The sequence below is a fragment of the Sturnira hondurensis genome, unplaced genomic scaffold (genome assembly GCF_014824575.4).
Source record: "Sturnira hondurensis isolate 20B ecotype Veracruz unplaced genomic scaffold, ASM1482457v3 Scaffold0019234, whole genome shotgun sequence".
In the NCBI taxonomy this organism is placed as follows: domain Eukaryota; kingdom Metazoa; phylum Chordata; class Mammalia; order Chiroptera; family Phyllostomidae; genus Sturnira; species Sturnira hondurensis.
Window position 1 is genome coordinate 3,624,663 of NW_028091865.1, and position 20,837 is coordinate 3,645,499.

The 20,837-nt window shown below is 59.2% G+C and overlaps 1 protein-coding gene across 7 annotated transcripts in view; it reads left to right on the top strand.

Annotated features, from left to right (window-relative positions):
* Window positions 1–20,837, top strand: part of SHROOM2 (shroom family member 2) — a 94,593-nt gene that overhangs the window by 53,853 nt on the left and 19,903 nt on the right. For 5 of the 7 annotated variants that reach the window (XM_037027730.1, XM_037027732.1, XM_037027733.1 and 2 more), the window contains exons 3-5: window positions 6,270–6,401; window positions 7,547–9,935; window positions 11,246–11,343. In XM_037027730.1, coding sequence (XP_036883625.1) covers window positions 6,270–6,401; window positions 7,547–9,935; window positions 11,246–11,343 — 2,619 coding nt within the window. Of the gene's footprint in view, window positions 1–4,758; window positions 5,166–6,269; window positions 6,402–7,546; window positions 9,936–11,245; window positions 11,344–20,837 lie in introns of those variants that run through there. The other 2 variants (XM_037027736.1, XM_037027735.1) reach the window with 2 other exon arrangements.

A 20,837-nucleotide genomic window follows, 5' to 3' on the forward strand; every position in this document is an offset into this window, starting at 1 on the left:
AATTAGGCAGTTTTCCTGGTGAGCAGCTTGGCAGTGCGTTTCAAGAGGCAGACATGCATTTATTGCTATGTCCTGTGTTTAAAAAAAGCTTTTAACTTTCAACGGTGGTAAAAGACACGGAGCAAGTTTACTGTCTTAACCACTGTTAACGTTTCCCGAGTGGACTGTGTACTCTTTGAAAAGGTGGTGACTTTATTTAAAGGCACTGTGACAATAATTCATCGCCCCAGCCGCAAACACAGACATATCCTATATTCCCTTGCACACGACTGTGTCCAAATAGTAAGTTACCTTTGTTGAATCTGATTCAACCACCTGCCTGCCTGCGGTGCCCTAAGGAAGAGTGGCCTTCTCATACACACAGGAGTTAGGGTTCTGAGCAGTTGGGGGGCTGGGCAGGGTGGCTGTCCTTGGGAAACAAGGGTGTGTGCCTGAGTAAAAACACGCCCGAGGTTCTGGAAACAGAGTGGGCACGGGGGTCCACGCACGTCCTGTCCCCTCCCGCCTGGGGGCAGCGGCTGAGCCTGCTGCCCTGCAGGCCGGTGTGGTTTCCTTGGGTGTGTGGTGAGCAGGGCCTCCGCCCCTCCCCCGCAGGTGCAGGTTGGGTAGGATGGCGGTGGGCGGTTTTAGGGAGCCCTGGCGTCTGGTTTCAGGGGGCCTGGGCAGCGCGTATCTTGTCGTGCGGGAGCTGGGCAGGGGGAGCCGTGTGTGAGGAGACACAGGATCGCTCTCCCCCCCCAGCGACGTTTCTCACCCACACAAAGGGGCGAGCACGGCCTTTCCCCGCTGTGCTGCCAGCTGGAGACCGAGAGCTGTAACAGGAGCCCCGCCCAGTGCACATATGGTCTCCTTCGGGGCGCCCAGGCTGAGGCCGGTGAGGCGTGCAGGGGCGGGGCTTCTGCCCGGGTGCTGCAGCGACGGTCAGACTGGCAGGAGAGGCTGAGCAAGAGGGTTTTTTTTTTGCCTTGTCCTTTCTCCCTGGCGCTTTGCTGTTCCATCGCTGCTTGGCCGAGCAGGTGCTGCTGGCAGGAAAGTTCAGGGCGCACGGGGTAACCCTTTTCTTTGTCTCTCTCTCAGGTCGTCACCTGCCTTTTTGTCCTGGGCGTGCAGGCCGCGGCCCCCTGGAGATCCTGCTGGCCAGTTCGGCAGTGGAGGGGGCTGCCAGAGTGGTCCCCGACGCCCTGGGCGATTTTGCCGGTGGCTGTACCGCTGCTTTAAGTGGGTTTGGAAAAGGTTCAGCCCAGAAACCAGGTCATCTGAGGCATTTAATGCTGATTAGTGTGGCTTAGGCTGTAAGCCCCATGCGGGGGAGGGGTGAGAGTCCAGCGGCCCGCCCGCCCCCGTGGCTAATGCTGTCCCTGTGGCCCACGCTGCCCCATTTTTGTTACTTTAGAGGCAAGTCACCGTACATCCAGCTCTCCTATAGGACGTCCGATGTCAAACGTCTTGGGGAAAGTTTCTTTTAAACAGCATGTCACAAACTATTTTGTACAGCTTCTGGTGAGAATGTCCATCTTCTGAATTTGTATGGTGACTTTCGTTGTGTGTACAACGATACCTCACTGGGATTCTTAGGCCCTTTTTGGGGGGGGGGCTGTGTGTGTCTTACTCCTGAACCACCAGTGTGGCAAGCCGTTTTGCCAGGGCCACATTATCTAGAGGGACGATTCGGATCATTGCCTACGTCTTTGCTGCCCGTCTGAAAGCCCTTTCGGGACCCAGTGTGTCCATTCGGTTTGCGTTCAGGAGCTGATGAACACGGCCGTGGAGGAGGTTCCTGGCAGGAGCTGTGGGGTCAGTTGCACGGAGTGGCCAGTGAGGCACTGGAAGGAAGGAGAGGTCAGAGCTGGTGACAGCACTTGTCCCTTCTAGGAACGTGTGCCCGGGTTCCTGCTGTCACTCGGTTGCAGTGAACTGTGCACCCAAGAAGGGGCTGCGTGTCCCCCCCCCCCGCCACCTGGCTTCTTAGTGCTGTCCGGAGCAGGTACCAGTGTGTGAGGCCCGACCTCTGACGTTCCGGAAGCAGCTCAGTGCCTCGATGTGGCTGGAGGTCAGGGGTGGCCGGGCTGTGGGCAGGTCGGGTCTTCCCCTCCCCCCCCCCCCCCCCCGTTTGTGGGCTCTTCCTGGGGGCAGAAGCAGTGTGTGTTCTGAAGGAAGGTTCACATCTTCGTGGGGGTGTGGGTGGGACCTGGCAGAGGCAGGTGCTTGGGGGCAGTGGGGGATTTGTTCAAGTTTCAGGGGACACTTTGCATTTTGAGAATTTTGGAGATTATCGTGAGTTGCTCTTGTGTCTATGTTCTTGATAAAACAGAGTAAAGCTGGAGGTGTATGCTGGATACACACCTTGACTCGTTGGGGCTGTTTCCCATTATTGTTTTCTGTTTTTAAATGGAGATATGATCGACATGTATTAGTTTCCGGGGTACAGCATAATGACTGGATATGGGTACATATTGCGAAATGATCACAGTGAGTCTCGTTAACAGCCGTCACCACACAGGGTTGTAAATATTTTTCTTGGGTGGTGAGAACAGTGTAACTTGTATTAACATCAGGAGGGGGAGGAAAACCACGTAGATCAGAATTGTTTGAGTTTGGGAAGAGCTGCTGGTGTTGAGATTGAGAGTTTGTGTACGGTGTAAACATCTAATCCGATGAATCTCTCATTATGTGCGATGTTTCATAGTCTAAGTCAAGTCCAGACAGGTCAAAAGATGTTTTTCCCAGCAGGGCAGGCAAGCGGTGTTTGTAAAATTTCCTTTGAAAACGTTGCTGGTTTGTAGCCTAGTAAGACATGCAGAAAATATGTTTCAGTGATAGAAAATGTTTCAGTTATTTTTGTTCCCGAGTTGTTACAAGTAGATAAGGCTCGCAGCCCTGCCGCTCATCCTGACGGCTCCTTGTCATTAGTTACGTCCCCGAGTTTCTTTGCAAAGACGCCACTCTGTTGAAACGTGGCCTGGAGGGAAGTGTGTTTGCGCACATTTGGGGGCGCTGCATTGTGGACGGGCCGTGTGGATAAAGCCTTTTTTTAGCGCTGTTGGCGCTGGCGAGATTGCCTTTGCTTCTTTTTCCCTCCCGGGAACAGGTTTCTCCGTGGGAAGATTCTAACTGCCGCGGGCCCTGGCGTTGGTTTAAAATGCAGCGTGCATGCTTCGTGTCCGTTGCGCGGCCCCTGGGGTCCTTTGGGAATTTGCACCTTTCTTTAATTGCCCTCACGTGTAGAGGCGGGAGCTGCTGGACCCTCATCCGGTAGGACTGTAGGTTTTATCGAGTGTGGTCGCACCATCCGCCGCATCGCCCTGACGGCGCAGTGAGCGGGGAAGAACTCTGTGCCTGAGAGAGCTCCCCGAAAGGCTGCCGGGGGCTGGGAATTTTCTTCGGGTAAATACGTGTGATCATTCATACCGTGCTCTGCCCTGTGTTTCTGTGTGCATGCCATGTGTGTTAGAAGCACGGCCAACAGGCAGTGAAGCTCACGCCGTGGGGCCCGGCCACTGAGTGGGCCGGCAGGCAACCCCCTAGCAGAGGGGAGGGAGGACACACGCCTCCCACAGCCTTTCCTGAGGAAATATCATGGAGCCGTTCTTTCACGGCCGAGCCAACTTCGAGACTCAGGGTGGACGCATGTCAGCCATCCCAGAGACCGTGCACTGCAAGGGAGTTGTGGGGAAGGGGCAGACAGGGGCTGGGCAGGTGCTGCGCTTCTCAGGCCTGGGCTTGCGTCTGAACCGCCACGGGTCTGGGCCAGCGCCCCCTACTGGGGACCTGGCTTGCGGCTGGGGCACGTGCTCTGACTGGGAATCGAACCCGTGACCCCTTGGTTCGCAGGCCCACGCTCAGTCCACTGAGCCACGCCGCCCAGGGCAAGATTATTTTTAAAAATTGAAATAAATGTAGATTAGGTTTGTTGTGCAGTGTGTGGGGAAGGTTCACGGGCAGTGTTGGGGACAGAAGGGTGCTCAGCCTGCCCTCGCCATTCCTGCCGCATCAGCAGCATCTATGAAGCCGATGGAAGGTGTAATGAGGGTGTGAGGACGCTAGGTGGCACCAGACCTCTCTGTCCCCAGAGCCTGATCCAGGGCATGCGGGCCGAGGAGAGAGCAGCACGCAGGTTCTGGGTGGCCTTGTGCCCGTTCCCCTCGTCAGTCCAGCCCTTCCGGGCCTCGGGGTGCTGGCCCACATACCGGCAGGGACCTCCTGCAACCCCCAGACGTGTTCACAGCACTTGACAAAAGGACCGACAGCTGAGGAACATCCCACTCTCCCCAGTGCCTGTGACGCCCTCAGTCATCTCTTGTAGGTGTGAGCCTTTCCTTTCTTTTCTTCTTCTTTTAAAAAGAGCTCCGTTAGTCCTGTAACTGTTGGCNCAGGGCATGCCGGCTGAGGAGAGAGCAGCACGCAGGTTCTGGGTGGCCTTGTGCCCGTTCCCCTCGTCAGTCCCGCCCTTCCGGGCCTCGGGGTGCTGGCCCACATACCGGCAGGGACCTCCTGCAACCCCCAGACGTGTTCACAGCACTTGACAAAAGGACCGACAGCTGAGGAACATCCCACTCTCCCCAGTGCCTGTGACGCCCTCAGTCATCTCTTGTAGGTGTGAGCCTTTCCTTTCTTTTCTTCTTCTTTTAAAAAGAGCTCCGTTAGTCCTGTAACTGTTGGCTGTGGCTTTTACTTTTTTCATTTGATGTTTACAAAATCCTCAGCTCAGGGTATGTTTATTTAACGTAGAGGCAGAAAGAGGGCGAGAGAGAAACATCGACGTGAGAGACAGTCATCGATCCATTGCCTCGCGTGTGCACCCTGGGCGGGGATCGAACCTGGCCCTTTTTGGTGCATGGGACGATGCTGCCGCCGCCTGAGCTACCCAGCCAGGGCAACCGCGTGCTCTCGAAACAGACACATGGGCCTGCGTGTTTAGCTTTCTAGAAGGAAGAGAACACCTACCCCTGCAGTGCTCCCACGTGGGCCCAAGGAAAGCTTTTGCCTCCCACGCCGGCCTTTTCTCTTTGCTGCCTGTTTTCATCAGCCGGGTCGATGCCCTTCACTAAGTAACCCTAAAGGAAGATGAAGGAGGCTCTGGATGTTGCCCCGCAGAGAACGCGCTCTGCGCTGGCCGTGCAGGTGGCCAGGACCTTCCTGACCAGGATCCTGAGGCACGCCATGAGGTACAGTCTTGGTTCTGCCGTCCCTGTGCTTCCGCGGTGTGCCGCGTCTGTCTGTTCTGTGCTTTTTGGTTCACGGGAAACTGTCATAAAGTCAATCAATGTATTCCACGTCCTGCCAGCCAGGTGGTCTTCCTCGTTAATGACCAGAGGTGTCAGGTGGCTTATGTTCGAAATGATTTTGTGGTCTTCCTTTAATAGTATTGACTCTTGCCTGCGTTGGCCTGCTTGGGAGGACGCTTGGTCTTTGACGGGGACCCGAAGAGGCTCCTTTGTCTGGCTGTGTGCAGGCCACTGCAAGGCTTGTGCTGTCCTCAGCTGACGGCCTTCCAGTGCCAGAGGTGCCTGGAGGCTCCGTTGTGCTTCCACCGCAGCTGCGGGAACTTCCACCTGGGCGTACCTGCCACACCTGGACATACCTGCCCCACCTGGGCAGGTGTGGCCAGAAAGTTAGCAGACCACCCAGGGGAGGGGAGGGACTGGGGAGTGAAGGGAGGGGAAGGCTCATACCAGGTTCAGCAGCCCTGCACTGCCCCTGTTGAATGAGGGCATCGTGAGCCCCACGACAGGGACCTGTGGTTCACATCCCACTCACCCCGAGAGGGTCGGAGGTGTGTGTCTCCTCGTCTGAGGTAGCTACGACATGGCCACGTTTACTCAAGTGAGGAAGTAAGCAGACGCCATCCCAACGGAGAGCCAGCTGAGCTGGGTGCGCTTTCCTCTGGCCCGTGCAAAGCTCCGCGCAAAGCTAAGCCCAAATGTGGGCCCAAAGCCGAGGGCCCGAGCACAGCGGAGCTGAAACAGGAAGGCTGGGAGGTTCTGTTTGCTGTCTTTAGTGCGGGAGGGAGGGGCAAGTTTTTTTTTTTTTCCACTTAGCTAGAGTGCCCTGGGAGAATAAGGGCTGGCTCCCCTTTTGGAGCCTGTGATTGGCGCTCCGCACTGGGGCAAGAGAGGTTTTTAATCCAGCATCCGAGCCCTGGGACCAGCAGAAGCACCTGCAGTCAATGCTCTCCCCCAGGCAGTAGGAGCGGGGGCTTCTATCCACACTTGGCGCAGAGCTGTGCTGGGTGAGGGTGGCGTCCCTGAGTCGCCTGCCTTCTTTTTCAGGCGGAACGAGCTGAGCTGGCGGCCTCACTCCTGGCATGCCACCAAGTTCTCCGACAGCCACGCCGAGACGTCCGCCTGTCAGCCGTCCTCTGCTGGTGCCTGCCCCTCCTGGCACGGCCGACACCACGCCAGGTAGGCTGGCCCTTCCGGTTAGCACAGCCAGTGGCACTGGTGTCCTCACTAGTGCCCTGCCAGAAGGATGACTGTAATAGCAATCGTGTGGCTCTTATGTGTGCATGCATGTGAATCTGTGCACTGGGTTGTGTCTCTACATGGGCATTTAGGTGCGCACACACGTGCATGTCAGGACACACGAGCACATGTGCTGCATTTTGTTTATACGTGTGCACGCATGCATGTGTATCTGCATGCATGCATTTGTTTACGCCAGTGTTGCACACATGTGGCTGTGTGTGCATAACAACGCTTGTGCACCTATGAGTCCATGTGTGTGAGTGTCTGCCCGTGTGTGTGTGTGTGTGTGTGTGGCTCCCATAAGCAGGTTGGGTCAGGTTTGGGTGGATCGGGCTAGTCTTCCGCAGCATGGAAACGTGCCCGTGGGAAGGGTTCCTCGTCCATGCCAAACACGGCACGAGCTCTTCCAAGTGACAAGGGGTGGTGGTGAGGGGGCCCCGGGCAGGTTTGGAAAACCGCCGACTCTCCCCGAGCGGTAAAGCCTCAGTGAGAAGCGGGCCTTTTCATTCGGGAGGGAGCGGACTTCGTATTCTAGGGTCTCCGTGAAGCCCCCATTGGGTGGTTTCTTGATGGAACACGCAGGTGTGCGGCCACACTGCGTGCAGGCGGTGCGTCAACGTTATTTCCATGTCCTTGGCCACAGGATCTCACGGAGACGACCGCTCAGGACTGTGGCTGGGAGAGTGGAGAGGGACAAGCTGCGTTTCTGCCAGGGGTCCCTGGTCTGCCCACCCAGCTCCCTTTCTCATCGTGGTCCTTTGCTACCTAACGTAGCCACAGGGGCTTTCTGTTTGTTTGGAAGATTTTATTTATTTTTAGAAAGGGGGAAGGGAGGGGGAAAGAGAGGGTAAGGAACCTCAGTGTGTGGTTGCCTCTCATGCACCCCCTACTGGGGACCTGGCCCGCAACCCAGGAATGTGCCCTGCCTGGGAATCGAACCAGTAACCCTTTGTTTTGCAGGCCCGTGCCTCCATGCGCTGAGCTATACCAGCCAGGGCTGTCTGTTCTTTATTTTAACCTTGAAGTGCGAATACTGTAGCTCTGTGCCACTCCTGACACCCTGTGGTTCTTCTGGCCCCCAGCTCGTCCTCCCAGGACCTGTCGGGCGCATGGGAGCCCACGAGCCTGCAGCGCACCTCGGGACACTCCAGCTCCCTGGGCAGCGTGGACAGCCTGGACCAGCCCTCCCAGCCCTACGCCTCCGGCCGCCTCTCCGCCGCCAAGTCCAACAGCAGCATCGACCACCTGGGCGGCCCGAGCAAGCGGGACTCGGCCTACGGCTCGTTCTCCACCAGCTGCAGCACACCCGACCACACCTTGCCCAAGGCGGACGCCTCCTCCACGGAGAACATCCTCTGCACAGTGGGGCTGTGGGAGGCCCCCCGGCTGGCCGGCAGCCGGCAGGACGCCCCGGGCCTGGAGGACAGGCTCGGGCCCTTGGCTCCCAGGACAGCCCATGACAGCAGCAGGAGCCCCAGGCCCGAGGACGGGCCGGAGCCCAAGCTGCCGGCGTCGGGGAGGGCCAGCTTCGGGCCGGTCTGGTATGTTCCGGACAAGAAGAAAGCCCCGGCTTCCCCACCCCCGCCCCCGCCCCCTCTGCGCAGCGACAGCTTCGCGGCCACCAAGAGCCACGAGAAGGCCCAGGGCCCTGCGTTCGCAGAGGCCGCCGCCGCCCAGCACTGGGCCGGCCTGGTGCGGGCTCAGTCCCGCGGCGACTGGGGAGCAGAGCCCACCGAGGCCCAGCGCTGGCCCCCTCGCCCCGGGGATGGCCGGCGGCGACCCGGCAGCTCGGGCTGTGCGGCCGACGCGCACCTAGACTGCGCGGGGCGGGCCGCCGGCCGGCTGCAAGCTTCTCTGTCCAGCAGCGACGTGCGCTTCCCTCCGACCCCTTACGGCTGCCAGCACCCGCGCCAGTCCAGCGACCAGAGCCCTTTCTCGCACGAGGGCCCCGGGGCCGCCGCGGCGCAGGGAGGGCAGCTGCATGGGGTCCTCACCCAGTGCTTTCAGGAAGACCACGCCTCCCAGGCCCGGTGGCCGCATGCTGCTGACCGGAAGGGGGACAGCGGTGGGCAGAGCCACCACCGCGCCATCACCGCAAGGCAGGGCCTTCCGGGGGGCCCTCAGCTGTCGCAGCTCCGGGAGGGCTACTGGCGTGGCGGCTCGCCTCTGGGCGCCCTGGACGGTCCCGCCGCATACCCGGTGGGCCAGAAGCCCCGCGGTCACTTCCCGCAGCACGAGGATGCGCAGGAGAGGGCGAGGGCTGACCCGGGGGACCGAGGGGTGGGGGGCTGCCCCCCGGGCATGGAGGAGCCCCCGGGGGCCAGCCACGGCGACCGTGCCAGCGTGAAGCAAGTGGCCGACGCCTTCAAGTGGGCCGATGGGGAGGGCGGCAAGATCTCCGCTCACAAGACGCCGCTGCTGCACTCGCTGGCTCAGGAGGGCGGCCGGCGGCCCGCCGAGGGCCAGGAAGGGGGCCCCGAGAGGCCGCCGCCCTTCGACGCCCAGGTGGGCAAGCCCGCGCGGAGGAGTGACCGGTTCGCCACCACGCTGCGCAACGAGATCCAGCAGCGGCGAGCCAGGCTGCAGAAGAGCAAGAGCACCGTGGCGCTGGCCGGGCCCGACAGCGAGGCCGAGGGGGAGGCCGGCGGCTGGCGCAGGGCCGCCGCCCCGGCACCGGGACCGTCTTTCCTGGGCACCTACAAGGACCACCTGAAGGAGGCGCAAGCCCGCGTGCTCAGGGCCACGTCGTTTAAGCGCCGCGACTTGGACCCCAGCCCCGCGGAGCGGTACGCGGGGTCCCCAGAACCCAGGGCCGGGGGCCACCGCTGCCCGGAGCCCGCCGCCGTGCCCCACCACGCCTGGGAGGCAGGCCCGGCCCGGCCGCCCTCCTGTGCGGGCGGCGCGCCCCACGTGGCCCGCATCGGGGGCCGCAGGCGGTTCACGGCGGAGCAGAAACTGAAGTCGTACTCGGAGCCGGAGAAGATGAACGAGGTGGGGCTCTCGGGGGGTCGACGCCCCCGCCCGCACCCCGAGGACGCCCTGGGCACCTTCGCCGACAGGTGGAAGTTTTTTGAGGAAACCAGCAGGCCGATGGCGCAGAGGGCCGGCCCGAGGCAGGCGCTCCCCGGAGGCCCGAAAGAGAAGCTGGACAGGCCGTGGGCCGCTGGCCACGGGGACCAGGGCCCTGAGCTCCAGCCCCAGGGCAGGGCTCGCACCACCTCCTTCGGAGAAAGCGCCGGCGGCCCCGGGCAGGCGGGGAAGGAAGGGGCATCCGGAGCGCCCCAGAGGCTGGGGACATTTGCAGAGTATCAGGCTTGCTGGAGGACGCAGCGGAGGGGCCCGGACGCCAGGGCCTCGGGCCGGTACCACTCGGCTGATGACATCCTAGACGCGGGCCTGGGCCCGCGCGAGCGGCTGCAGCATTTACATGAGCGCTCGCGGTCCTCGCCGTCCACGGAGCTCTACAAACAGGTGGGCCTCACTGGTGTCTCGTCCTCCCCTGAGCACGTGTGTTTATTGATTTTTTTTTTAGAGCGAGGAAAGCAGGGAGAGAGAGAGAGAGAGACAGACAGACAGACATTGATCGGTGGCCTCCCGTTTGCGCCCCAAGTGGGGAGCAAATCTCCTCTTTTCAGTGCAGGGACGATGCCCCAACCCACTGAGCCCCCCGGCCAGGGCCGTGACAGTTTCAAGGGCCCTCGTTTCCCTTTGGGTTCTTAGCCCCTTTGCTGTCATCTCTGGGTTCCCCTGTCTCCTCCTCCCCCCCGTTAGCTGGTCCCTGCGTTAACAGAGGCAAAGACCTGGTAGGAAACTGTGAGAAATGGTGAGTTGTCCTCTGACATGAAAGGCGGTGTTTCAGGTCAACAGTGAAAAGTAACGATAGCTGCTTTTCGAACATGGGTGTCCTCGAATATCTATGGTATCTGTTCTTTTAGTATTCTTTTTTTGCAAGTATTTTTAAAGATTGGTCTGGGGCAAAGGTAATGAAAGCTATATACAACGTTGCACTGCTTTTAAGGCCAGCGTGTGGGTGGTCCAAGGGGACGGGAAGAGTCCACACAAGTTGTGTCTTTGTGTCTGTGCTCCCTTGTCCGGGGCTGCTATCTCCCCCTCTCTCTCCCCCTGCATCTTGGGGCCCCCGAACCTGCCCGTCTGTGTGTCCGAGCAAAGGTTGGCTGCAGCGGCACCCGGGGCGGTCTCTCGAGAAGAACCGGCAGCAGGATTATCACAGAGCAGTCAGGGTGCGCGTGGGAGGGAGAGAGGCCTGGGCCTGTGGAGTCCGGGCTCTGGGAGGCCCCTGGGCCCAGGCTGGGAGTGTTGTGTTCTCCCCTGTGGGTGCCCTGGCCCGTGGCCCGTGCAGAGTGACCCCCGAGAATTCCTGGCTCGCTCAGTCGGGAGACAGGGATCCCAGATTCGGCGGGTCAGGGGCTCCGGGCTCTGCTGCAGTGCGTTGTCCGATGCAGCTGGGTTGTATTTCACTGTGGTTGGGGAGTGTGTGTGTGTGTGTTTCTTGTTGTTTTTGTTTTTGGAGCCAATGGTGTCCCCTGGCGTTCCAGACCTCATGGAGTGGACGCAGGGTCTGGCTGGGCCGTCCTGGGGCAGCACTTTGCAGAGCTGAGGCCCCAGCCCCGTGGCCGAGTGCCACGGTGAGGCGGCAGGCTGCGTCATGGCCTCCGTGGTCCCGGCTTGCGGGGAGAGCCCACAATGACGGGGTCCGTAATGACAGATGTCTTGAAGGAGGCGGCCTGGTGACGCGCGTGTCCCTGTGCTGCCCTTGGCAGGAAGCTCCCGTCGAGCCGCCGCGACAAGCAGAGGACCCTGGGGAGCACAGAGAACTCGCCTCCGTAGTCCAGGACGAGGAGCGATGTCCAGCCTCAAGGTAGGCGCCTGGCTTCGGGTTTGGGGTTAGCAGGAGAGCCTCCGGGGTTGGCTGCCTTTCTGGGGGTAGTTGCTTGGTTAACGGGGTTGGGCGTGTGGTTTTGGCGGAACCCGAAGGGGTTGCTAACGGCATTCCAGTGTCCCCAGGTGCCCCCACCTCCAGCCTCCACCCCGCATCTTGGCCACAGCCCCACATGCTGCCTGGAGAGGGGGGCCCAAAGGGCAGTGGGGAGACTTCTGGTGTCGTTGTGGTATTTCTCAGCTCCGGAACTGGCTGCTGTGTGTTCTGTACAGTAAGGTGCTGTATGTCGGCAGGGGAAACCCAGTGTCCCGCCCGTGAGTGGAATGCTTTGTCCGGGATGCCGACGGAAGGGTGCTTCCGTGACCTCGCTCGCAGCTGGGTGGCTGGGGCGCAGGCTACGAATCCGAGGGGCCTCCAGGGATTGTCAGCAAGAAAGGAATAGGGAGAGCCTCTCTAAAGGGGGCGTGGTTCCCGAGTCGATTAGAGGTCAAGTCCATTGGCTCCCCAAGGAGAGCTCTCAGAGCCTCTGTAAGGATGTGGATGGCGGCCCGGAGTGACAGCGTGCTACACAGTTGTGAAGTGTTGCAGGTGTAAGCCGTATGAGGGTAGCGAGGGCAGAGTTCCCGTGAAGTACACAGTGTCGCCTTGCCCTTCATACCAGAGGAAGACGGAGGAGAAAGGAATCTGTCTCCCCTGGAGACACAGCCGGTGCATGACCCTATGGAACAAGCCTGGCTGAGGGGTGGGAATAAACCTGGGCCATAGGCTGGCCACGTGCCGAGTTTTCTCACACCTTGGGAATCTCTGCTGATGGGCGAGACGTGCCACGTAGCCACTACCCTCAGAGTTCCAGCCTCCCTTGCAGAAGGAACCCAGTGACGTGGTTGCTTGGGAGAGCTGGATGGCGTGGGGTTGCCTTTCACTCACCCGGAAACCGAGTGCTGTGAGCCACCCACGAGGGGGATCAGTGTTTCCGCGCCTCCGAGGACCCAGGGGTGGCACGCTGTGTGTGTTTCTGCGGGAATCGAGGGACCGGGCACTCTGCACGGCTAAACCCGAGAAGCCCCGGGTAAGAGAGAAAGGCCGGTGCATAATACACCCACAGAGTGCGAGGAGCACAATTACAGCTTTATTCCTGCGGATGCCACACGCGTCAGAGCCGAGCGCCAGCTGGACTTTCTTCAGAGCCCACTCCCAGCCCCCGCGGGAAGGGCGCACCGTGGGTGCGGCTGCGGCTTTGGGTGCAGCTGCTCAGGGCGCCCTATGCCCATGGCGTGGGCTTTCCTTCTGTCCCCCAAGCCATGAGCGTGCAAGGGGAGCTGCAGCGGGCTGGTGTGCTGCTCGGAGTTGAGCCCCTTGCTGTGAGCACAGTCCCAGTGAGTAGCCAGGAGGCCCAGATTCTGTCTCGTAAGTGGCGCTATCCCTAGTGAAGGGGTCGGCAGGAAAGAGGAGGGGCCACACACTCTCTGTGTCACGGCCGGGTCTTCCAGAAGACCGCGTAACCGCTCTGCAGAAATTGGTTCCAGAAGCTTCCTGCCGCTGAGCTACAGACCTAGTACTTTTCCGAATTGTGGGTGCCCGTAAAGCGTGGTAAGCCGCAGTGAAATGCTAGGACAGGAGTATGGAAAAGTGGTTTTCCAGCGTATTTCAGAAGATGTTTCTTTTTCTGAAGCGTTGGCAAGAAATGGTGCCCTGGAAACCTGAAGTTTGATAGTAAAAGACATTGAAAATTCAGGCAAGGAACAGTCTTTTACTCCCCCCCACTCCCCTCCAAAAAAGAACTGTAAAGGCAGAGATTTCAAGATGTGCAAATATTTCACACAAGTTTAAAGTAATGTGAATAAACCCGGGCTGCTGTGGCTCAGTGGACTGAGTGCCAGCCCGGGAACCAAAGGGCCGCCAGTTCGATTCCCCGTCAGGGCACAGGCCTGGGTTGTGGACCAGGTCCCCAGTAGGGGGCCCTCGGGAGGCAACCACACGTGGATGTTTCTCTCCCTCTCTTTCTCCCCCCCTCCCCTTTGTCTAAAAATAAATAATAAAGTAAAATATCTTAAAAAGCAAGTCAAGTAATGAAAACAAGTCTGTATAAAGAATATAAATTGAAGGTCTGGTACACTGGGCATGATTATAAAAAGGTTTTTGTTGTCCTGTTTGGGGATGGCAGAAGAATACTAAGATTATTTGGGCAAGGGAATTACAGGGAAAAACAAACAAATGGGACCACATCAAATTAAAAAGCTTCTGCACAGCTAGAGAAACCAACATCGAAATGAAAAGAGAACCCACTGTGTAGGGGACGATACTTTCCAGTGATACCTCGGACAGGGGCTCCATCTCCAAAATATCAAAAGAACTCACAGGACTCTATACCAGGGAGACAGACAACCCAATTAAAAAATGGGCAAAGGACCCGAACAGACACTTCTCCAAGGACATACAGAGGACCCAGAGACGTGTGAAAGGATGCTCAGTATCGCCAGCCATCAGAGATGCAGATTAAAACCACAGTGAGAGACCATCACGACCATGGATGGGCGGGCGGGTGGAAGGGGGCATTGACCAGTGGCTGCAGGGGTGGGTCCCAGCCTGAGGTTCCTTGAGTGAGTCCTTGTGGAGGGCGGGGAACGCCATTCCCCGCTGGCCCACTTTGGGAGCTGATGTCCCACGTCGGTTGTAGAATACACGCCGGGAAGTGAAGCGGGCTGCTCTTGTCCTTCTGGGCTCGCGCAGCGTTGAGAGTCAAGACACAGACGTCTCAAAATGCAGGTCGGGGGGGAGAAGCGTGGGTGTGTTTCCCGGTGTGGAGTCTAAACTGTGTAGGAAAGCCGAGCGCTCCCAGGTTTGGTTATCGCGGCTCCACTCTCGAGCATCTCGGGTGAGGATTGTGTTCCAGGAGGCGCCGGAGCCGGAGCTGAAAGGGGACCTGGGGGTGGAGCAGCCCGTAGCTGCAGGTGTCGGCAGGTCCCCTCTTTTTCGCCACCTTGCAGCCACTTGCACCCCACCTGTGTGAGGGGCTGGTGCTGAGCCACAGCGATGGTTGCCTCTTGCACGCCCCCTACTGGGGACCTGGCCCACAGCCCAGGCACGGGCCCTGACTAGGAATTGAACCGGCCACCCTTTGGTTTGGAGGCTGGTGCTCAATCCACTGAGCCCCACTAGCCAGGGCTGCTTTCATATGTACAAGCAAGCTCCAGCCCACCCGAGGGTCACCTTCCCGAGTGTTTTTTCCTGAGAGGTAACTTGCGGACAGGGGCGAGGGCCAGGAGTGGTTATTCCCGTGAGAGGAGATTTCGGGGGGAAGACAGGCAGGTTTCCCATCCAGGCTCCACCTCGTGGGTGGCTCTAAGGAGGGCGTTAACGTCTCCGGGCCTTCAATTACAGGAGGGGCAATGGAAGGTTTCCATTCTGAACTGCTCGGCTGGGTAATTAGGAAGCTGGAGGAACAGGGCAAAACTCAGGCTTCAAAAACTGGCAGGGCTGAGCCCCCCCGTCAGGCCTGGCTTCCTGCCATCGCAGCCCGTGTGCACAGAGGGATTTGCAGGTTCAGAACCCTGTCATCTGAGACGTGAGAAACAGCAGCCGACGGAAAGGCTCTGTACCCAGGGTGTGCTGCCTTGTATTTTTGTGTGTGTGTGTTCATATGTGTTCATTTATATGTATATGTAAATTTGCATGCATGTGTTCCTTAACATTCTTGAAAGACCATTTATCGATTTTTAGAGAGAGGGGAAGGGAGGGAGAGAGAGAAGGAGAGAAACATCAGTGTGTGGTTGCCTCTCATGCGCCCCCTGCTGGGGACCTGGCCCACAACCCAGGCCTGTGCCCTGACTGGGAATCAAACCGGCGACCCTTTGGTTCGCAGGCTAAGTGCTCAATCCACTGAGCCACACCAGCCAGGACTTAAATTGATTTTTTAGAAAGAGAGAGAGAAAAACATTGTGCCCTGACCGGGATTGAACCCACAACCGGGGCACATCAGGGCAGGCTGCTGGCTTGATTCTGAGTCTTTATTGGTAGCTATGTTTTCTCCTTGCGTCTCTACCCATGCGGCTTCAGGAAACGCCGAGTCAGGGCAGGCGCCCGCAGGTTTGCTGACTTGCTGGTGTGGTCACGTGGCTTCACGCTATTTGGGAGGCAGCTCTTCAAGGGCTGTGGTGGGAGGGTTATGGGGCTTGGGGTTGGGCCGGGGAGAGTGAGGCCAGGGAGGAAGGAGGCGCCACGGGTGCAGAGGAGGCTGGGAGGACCCCCTCCGTGAAATGCAGAAGCTGAGGGAAAAGAGGGGGGAGCGGGGACCCACACCGAATGAAGGAATGCTGACATCTGGGCGGCCAGGGCACGGAAACGGGCCTTCTGGTGGGATTCTGACACGCGTGGGCAGGGCGGCTGCCGTCCAGGCCTGCAGAGAGCTTCCCTGGGTGGCGCCCACCCCCAGGGGCAGCCCCAGGGCTCCCCCTTCCACCCGGTCCGAAGCAGGCAGCAGTCCGGCCGCTCTCTCTGTGAGTTGGGCGGACCTCCACGGCGTGTTCGGGGGCGATAACCACTCTGCTCGTGTCCCCTCTTGTCCGTGGACGGCTCTGCTCGGAGCTTTGTCGGTGCATCTGGGTTGACCTTGCGTGGGAAGGCATCCTGAGGGGCTTATGCATTTGTCCAGCATCAGCGTCCGAGCACCCCGGCACCTGGCAACTCTGGATCCTTCCCGCCCCGCTTCCTCCGCCCTGCCGGGGTTCCGACCCCTGTCCTGTATTTTAGTGCTGAGACAGGCCAGGCTGTGGCCACTCACGCGGCCATCCAGATTTCAACGGGCACTGTCGTGTTCTCCTGGGGCGGCGACAAGACTGGGCCTCGTCGCAAAAGCTGGCGTTGGGGTTCCCTCACACACTCACAGCGCTTGTGGCCTGCTCGCCTTGAGGGTTGGCGTTTGGGTGAAGTGCATGACCACGCCCTGTGTGTGTGTGTGTGTGTGTGGAGAGGGTGCGTCCCCTCGTCTGTGGCGATAACGTCGTTGTCCCTGGTGGGAGGAGAAAGGAAGGCCAGTCTGTCTCGTGTAAACCAAGCACTTGCTCAAGACAAGGGACGAGATGTCGGGGGACGGGCCAACAGAGCCGTGTCCCGTCCGTCAGAGGACGAGCGATGCAGCCCTTGGCGGCAACGGGACCCAGGGCGGCTGAACCCAAGAGTTGTCCCGCGGCAGTGTCTGGACACCAAGTCCCGGTGTGCTCTCAGCAGCGCCGTGGCACCCCTCCCTTTGTTCCCATGTTGTTTTAAATGACCTAAACCAGCAGCCGTGTGGAACGCTGAGGATGGCCCGGGCCCCCTGCCCCCACGGCCCTGGCAGCCTTAGCCTCGGCCAGGGCGGGGGTGCATCCTGGCTCCCTGCGTCCCGCCATCGTGGTAAAGTAGCCGTGACGTTGTTTCGCTCTCCTGCCGCGTACAGATTGCTTTGTGTTGTGCACGCCAAGGGCTGTGGAAGTAAGGAAGACGGGTGTTTTCTATTAAGACACCACCAACAACCTAAGGAAAGATAAGCTGAGCCCCATGTTGCTTCATTGCCCATGTTTGTGACGCCCAGAGTGGGCGAGTCCAGACAGACAGGAATTAGATGATTGGGTGCCAGGGACTGAGGGATGGGCAGGCGGGGGGGAGGGGGTGGCGGGGGGGGGGTGGTGACTGCCGGTGGGGAGGAAAATGTTCTGGAATCGCCTAGCAGCGATGGTTGTGCAAGCTGTGAATACACCACAGCTGTTGAATCGTACTCTTTCAGAGGGTCATTTGTACGGGGCGATAGCCCCCCTCCCCCTTACCACGGTTTCAGTTACCGAAGGTCTGCCTCGGCCCGAAAATAGTAAGTAGAAAATTCCATACATCAGCGGTTGATGCATTTTAGGTTGTGCGCTATTCTGAGGTGTGTGATGCAATCTCACGTCCTGCTCTGTCCTGCTTAGCCTGTGACGCAACCCCGTGTCCAGCGTATTCACGCTTGGACGCTCCCTGGCCAGCGGCTGTCCAGGGCCTGTGTCGGTGTGAGGTCCACGGCCCTGGTATCACGGTGCTTCTGGTGAAGTCACCCTTACTTGGCTGAATCCTGGCCCCAGTGTGCAGGGGTAATGAAGCTGGTGGTTCTGATCAGCCACAGAGAAGCCGGGAAGGGCTTCCTTTAAGTGGGAAGGTGTGTGTGATTAGAAAAAACACTCTGTGTAGAGGGTTCGGTGCCGTCCGCGGTGTGAGGCATCCCCGGGGGGGGGGGGGGGTCTCGGAACCTAGACCCTGTGGGTAAGGGTGTGTAAACTTCGTGTCCCTGTTTAGGAACCTCGGTCAACACCGGGAATTTTGGTTGTTTAGCTTGGGGAATGTGTCCTACGGCTTGGGCTTGACCCCAGGGCGTGAGGCTGAAGGAGCGGCTGGGGCATGAATGTTGGAGGCTTGGCCCAGAGGCTGCCCCAGAGGCGGTGACGAAGAGTTTTTGTGGAAGGCGTGTGCGCGCCACGGTGCCAATTTTGTTCCATTCCCTCGGTGGTGGGATTTTTCACGGCACGGATGCTTTGGGCCAATGAAAGGCAGATTTGCAGGCCACGGACTGGAAGTATTGACGATGTCCAGTCGCTGGATGGATGTATTTACGATGGATGTGGATGTGAGCATCTCGATGGGCTCTCATCATCGTGAAAGGCCTCACTCTAAGAAACATGAGTGTGCTTTTTGTTTAGAGATAACTTGGTGAGGGTCTTTGTTAGAAAATGATTCCCTGAGCGCCCCCTGTGCCCAGGTGTTGGACTGGAATGTGCTTCTCCAGCGGTTCCTTGGCGGAGCGGCGAACTCTGGGGATAAAGGGCCGAGAAGCTACAGAAGGAACCTGGGGTGTCTTGTCGCACCCCAAAGGAAGCAAGTGCTGAGAGGAAGCAAGGAAAGAAAAGGAAGGGGAAGGATGGCGGGAGGAGGGCAGGACGGAGAAGTAGAAAGAACGCAGACTTGAGAGTGGAAATCCTAATTGTCTTTCTCCAGGTGATGGATTGTGTCAGTGCCCCTAAGCTTCCTGGTCACGCAGGTGCCTGCGTGAGGGGGTGCCCACAGCAACCTTCCTCGCAGACTCATGTAGCTGTTTCACGGCTATAGTAGTCATGCACCAGCACAGTGTTTAGGACCAAGTCGGTGTTGGGGGGAGAAGGTGAAGAAGTCATGCTCCCGAAATAGCAGCAATACCAGAGACACTGCAGAGTGCAGTGTGTGTTGTTGGGGTAAATGAGCAAGAGCCAGAAATGATTGCCGTGAATGGAGAAGAGGTTCTGAAAAGCAGGTTGAAAACAGTCCACCCGGAAGGTTAAGTGCAGGACCCCAGGGTGGTGTGTGTGTGTGTGTGGGGGGGGGTGTCTCCAGTGGGAGGAACCCTGGGGAGAGGGGCACTTCCAGGGCGGAAGGGGCAGGCTGAGCTCCCAGCTGCCCTGGGGGGTGGGGCGGGGTGGCTCAGGGTCTTCTCAGTACAGACCATTGTGAGGGGGCAGAGTGCGTGGGCTGGGGTCAGCCGGCCCCTCCTCTTGTGCCTGCCCGGATGAATGCTGGCCTACAGGAAACCTTCTGGGGAGACTTTGTTCTTGGTGTGCTGCATTACATTCCTAGCGAGTGCGTAACGAACCGGGGGCTCCGTACCCGCGGATGTGCCATGCGCTTTTGAACGTGTCTTTTTAAACCTCCTGGCCTGTCGGACTTTGTGTTAGGGTTGTGGTGGAGACCCACCCTCCGTGATTACTTCCCGCAGTTAATAGAGGAAGCGGTGGATGAGAGAAAGGAGGGCACCCAAGCCTTGAGGGGTGGGGGTGGGGTGGTAGAAAAGGGCAAGCCCCCCGGGGGTTGGAGCACAGGAGCTTGGAGAGCGTCCCCAGAGGTCTGGAGTTGGCCGGGAAGTAACAGGAAATCCAAGGGTGGCTGAGTCACGGAGCAGCGCGCTGTTGGAGCCTGCGTGCACCTGCGTGAACCTGCATGTCACGAGGCAGCAGGCACAGACAGGCCAGACGTGGGAAGACTCCCTGCTGCAGTCAGTGACCCCCAAGGGCTGCGGCCGGCGGGGGCTGCGGGTCCCTGGAGCGAGCGCGGCGCCTGGTGCCGCGCGCAGAGAGCCCGGTAAGACAGCCCCGTGCCCTCCCCACAGCGTGTCCGGGAAGCGCCCCGTTGCCTGCCGCCCGGGCCCGCGGTGCCTCTTTTGTTCTCCTGCCTGCAGGAGCGAGCTGTCAGCTCGCAGTGCGCGCGGGGGAGACCCGGGGACATCTGCACCCAGTCTCCGTGCTATTGTTCCGCCCGAAGATAAAAGGTCGTGCGCATCGGGGAGCAGGGCTCGGGCACGCGCGCTCTGCGTGCGGGGGTGCGCGCACGCGCGTCCGAGCTGCCTCTGTGCCTGTGCATCCGTGCAGCTTGGCAGCTGCAGCAGCGTGGCTTTGGCCTTGGGACCAGAAGGCAGTGCCCCTCGGCGCCGCTTGTGCTGGGGTGGGGGTGGGGGGCCTTGCTGTGAGGGGCGGCTCCTGTGAGGTGTGCAAACGCCCCTTCCCTGTGGAGGGGTGGGTGGTCCGCCCGGGACCCGCTCTGCCTTGCTTTCTGCCTTTTACTTTGTGCATGGCACTGAGAAATGAGCGTTCTTACAACCGAGGCATTGAATGGGGTGGATATTGAAGGAAAATGGTGAGTCAGCTGCATCGAAATGGGGGTGGGGGTGGGGAATGAAGCGAGGTGTGCAGGTTCTGTCCTGAAGAAAATGCTCTGAGGGCAGAGTCAGACACGGCCGGCTCACTGCGGCGCAAAATGTAAGTGGGGAAAATGGGCTCTGGTTCTGAGCATGTTCCTGGTCTCCTCGGTGTGACTGTGACCATTCAGAGGCACGCTAAATTTGCTGCACATGTGCTGTCATTTTTCTGGGGGTTATTGTTTTTTTTTTTTTTGCCTTTTGTAGTCTGATGAAAAAAATAGATGATTATTCGTTTTGGCTGTTTCTCTGCGACGGAAGCGTGCCTGCTCAAGGACACTTTGCTGTGTGGACGGAGGATGCCGTGTGGCAGGGAAATTGCTGCAGAGTCCCGTGTGCACATGCGTGCACAGTCGGGCTTGGCATGTGCGGGCTCACGCCGGTAGCTGTCCTGGTGACATGCACGCTTCCTGGTCATGCCAGGTGACAGGACAGAAGGAAGCTCAGTTTGCAGGAAGGTTTTCACAAATCCACGCGGCCACATTTACAATGGGCCAGCCAGCCCGTCTTCCCCGTGGTTGGCACATTTACCGAACGCGTCCGTGAGAAGCAATGTTTTCATGTGTCACAAAAAATAACCGGAGGTCGGGGGCAGGGTTGATGGCTGGCTGGCTCATTTCTTTTTCCTTTGCAGAGCAGGGTCTTTGAGGGCATATTCTAGGCTTTGTTGGTTGGTTGGCTTGGCTTTTGTGATGGTATTGCAGAAAAGTCTTTTGTGGATGGCAGAGAGAGGGACAGATCGATGCTT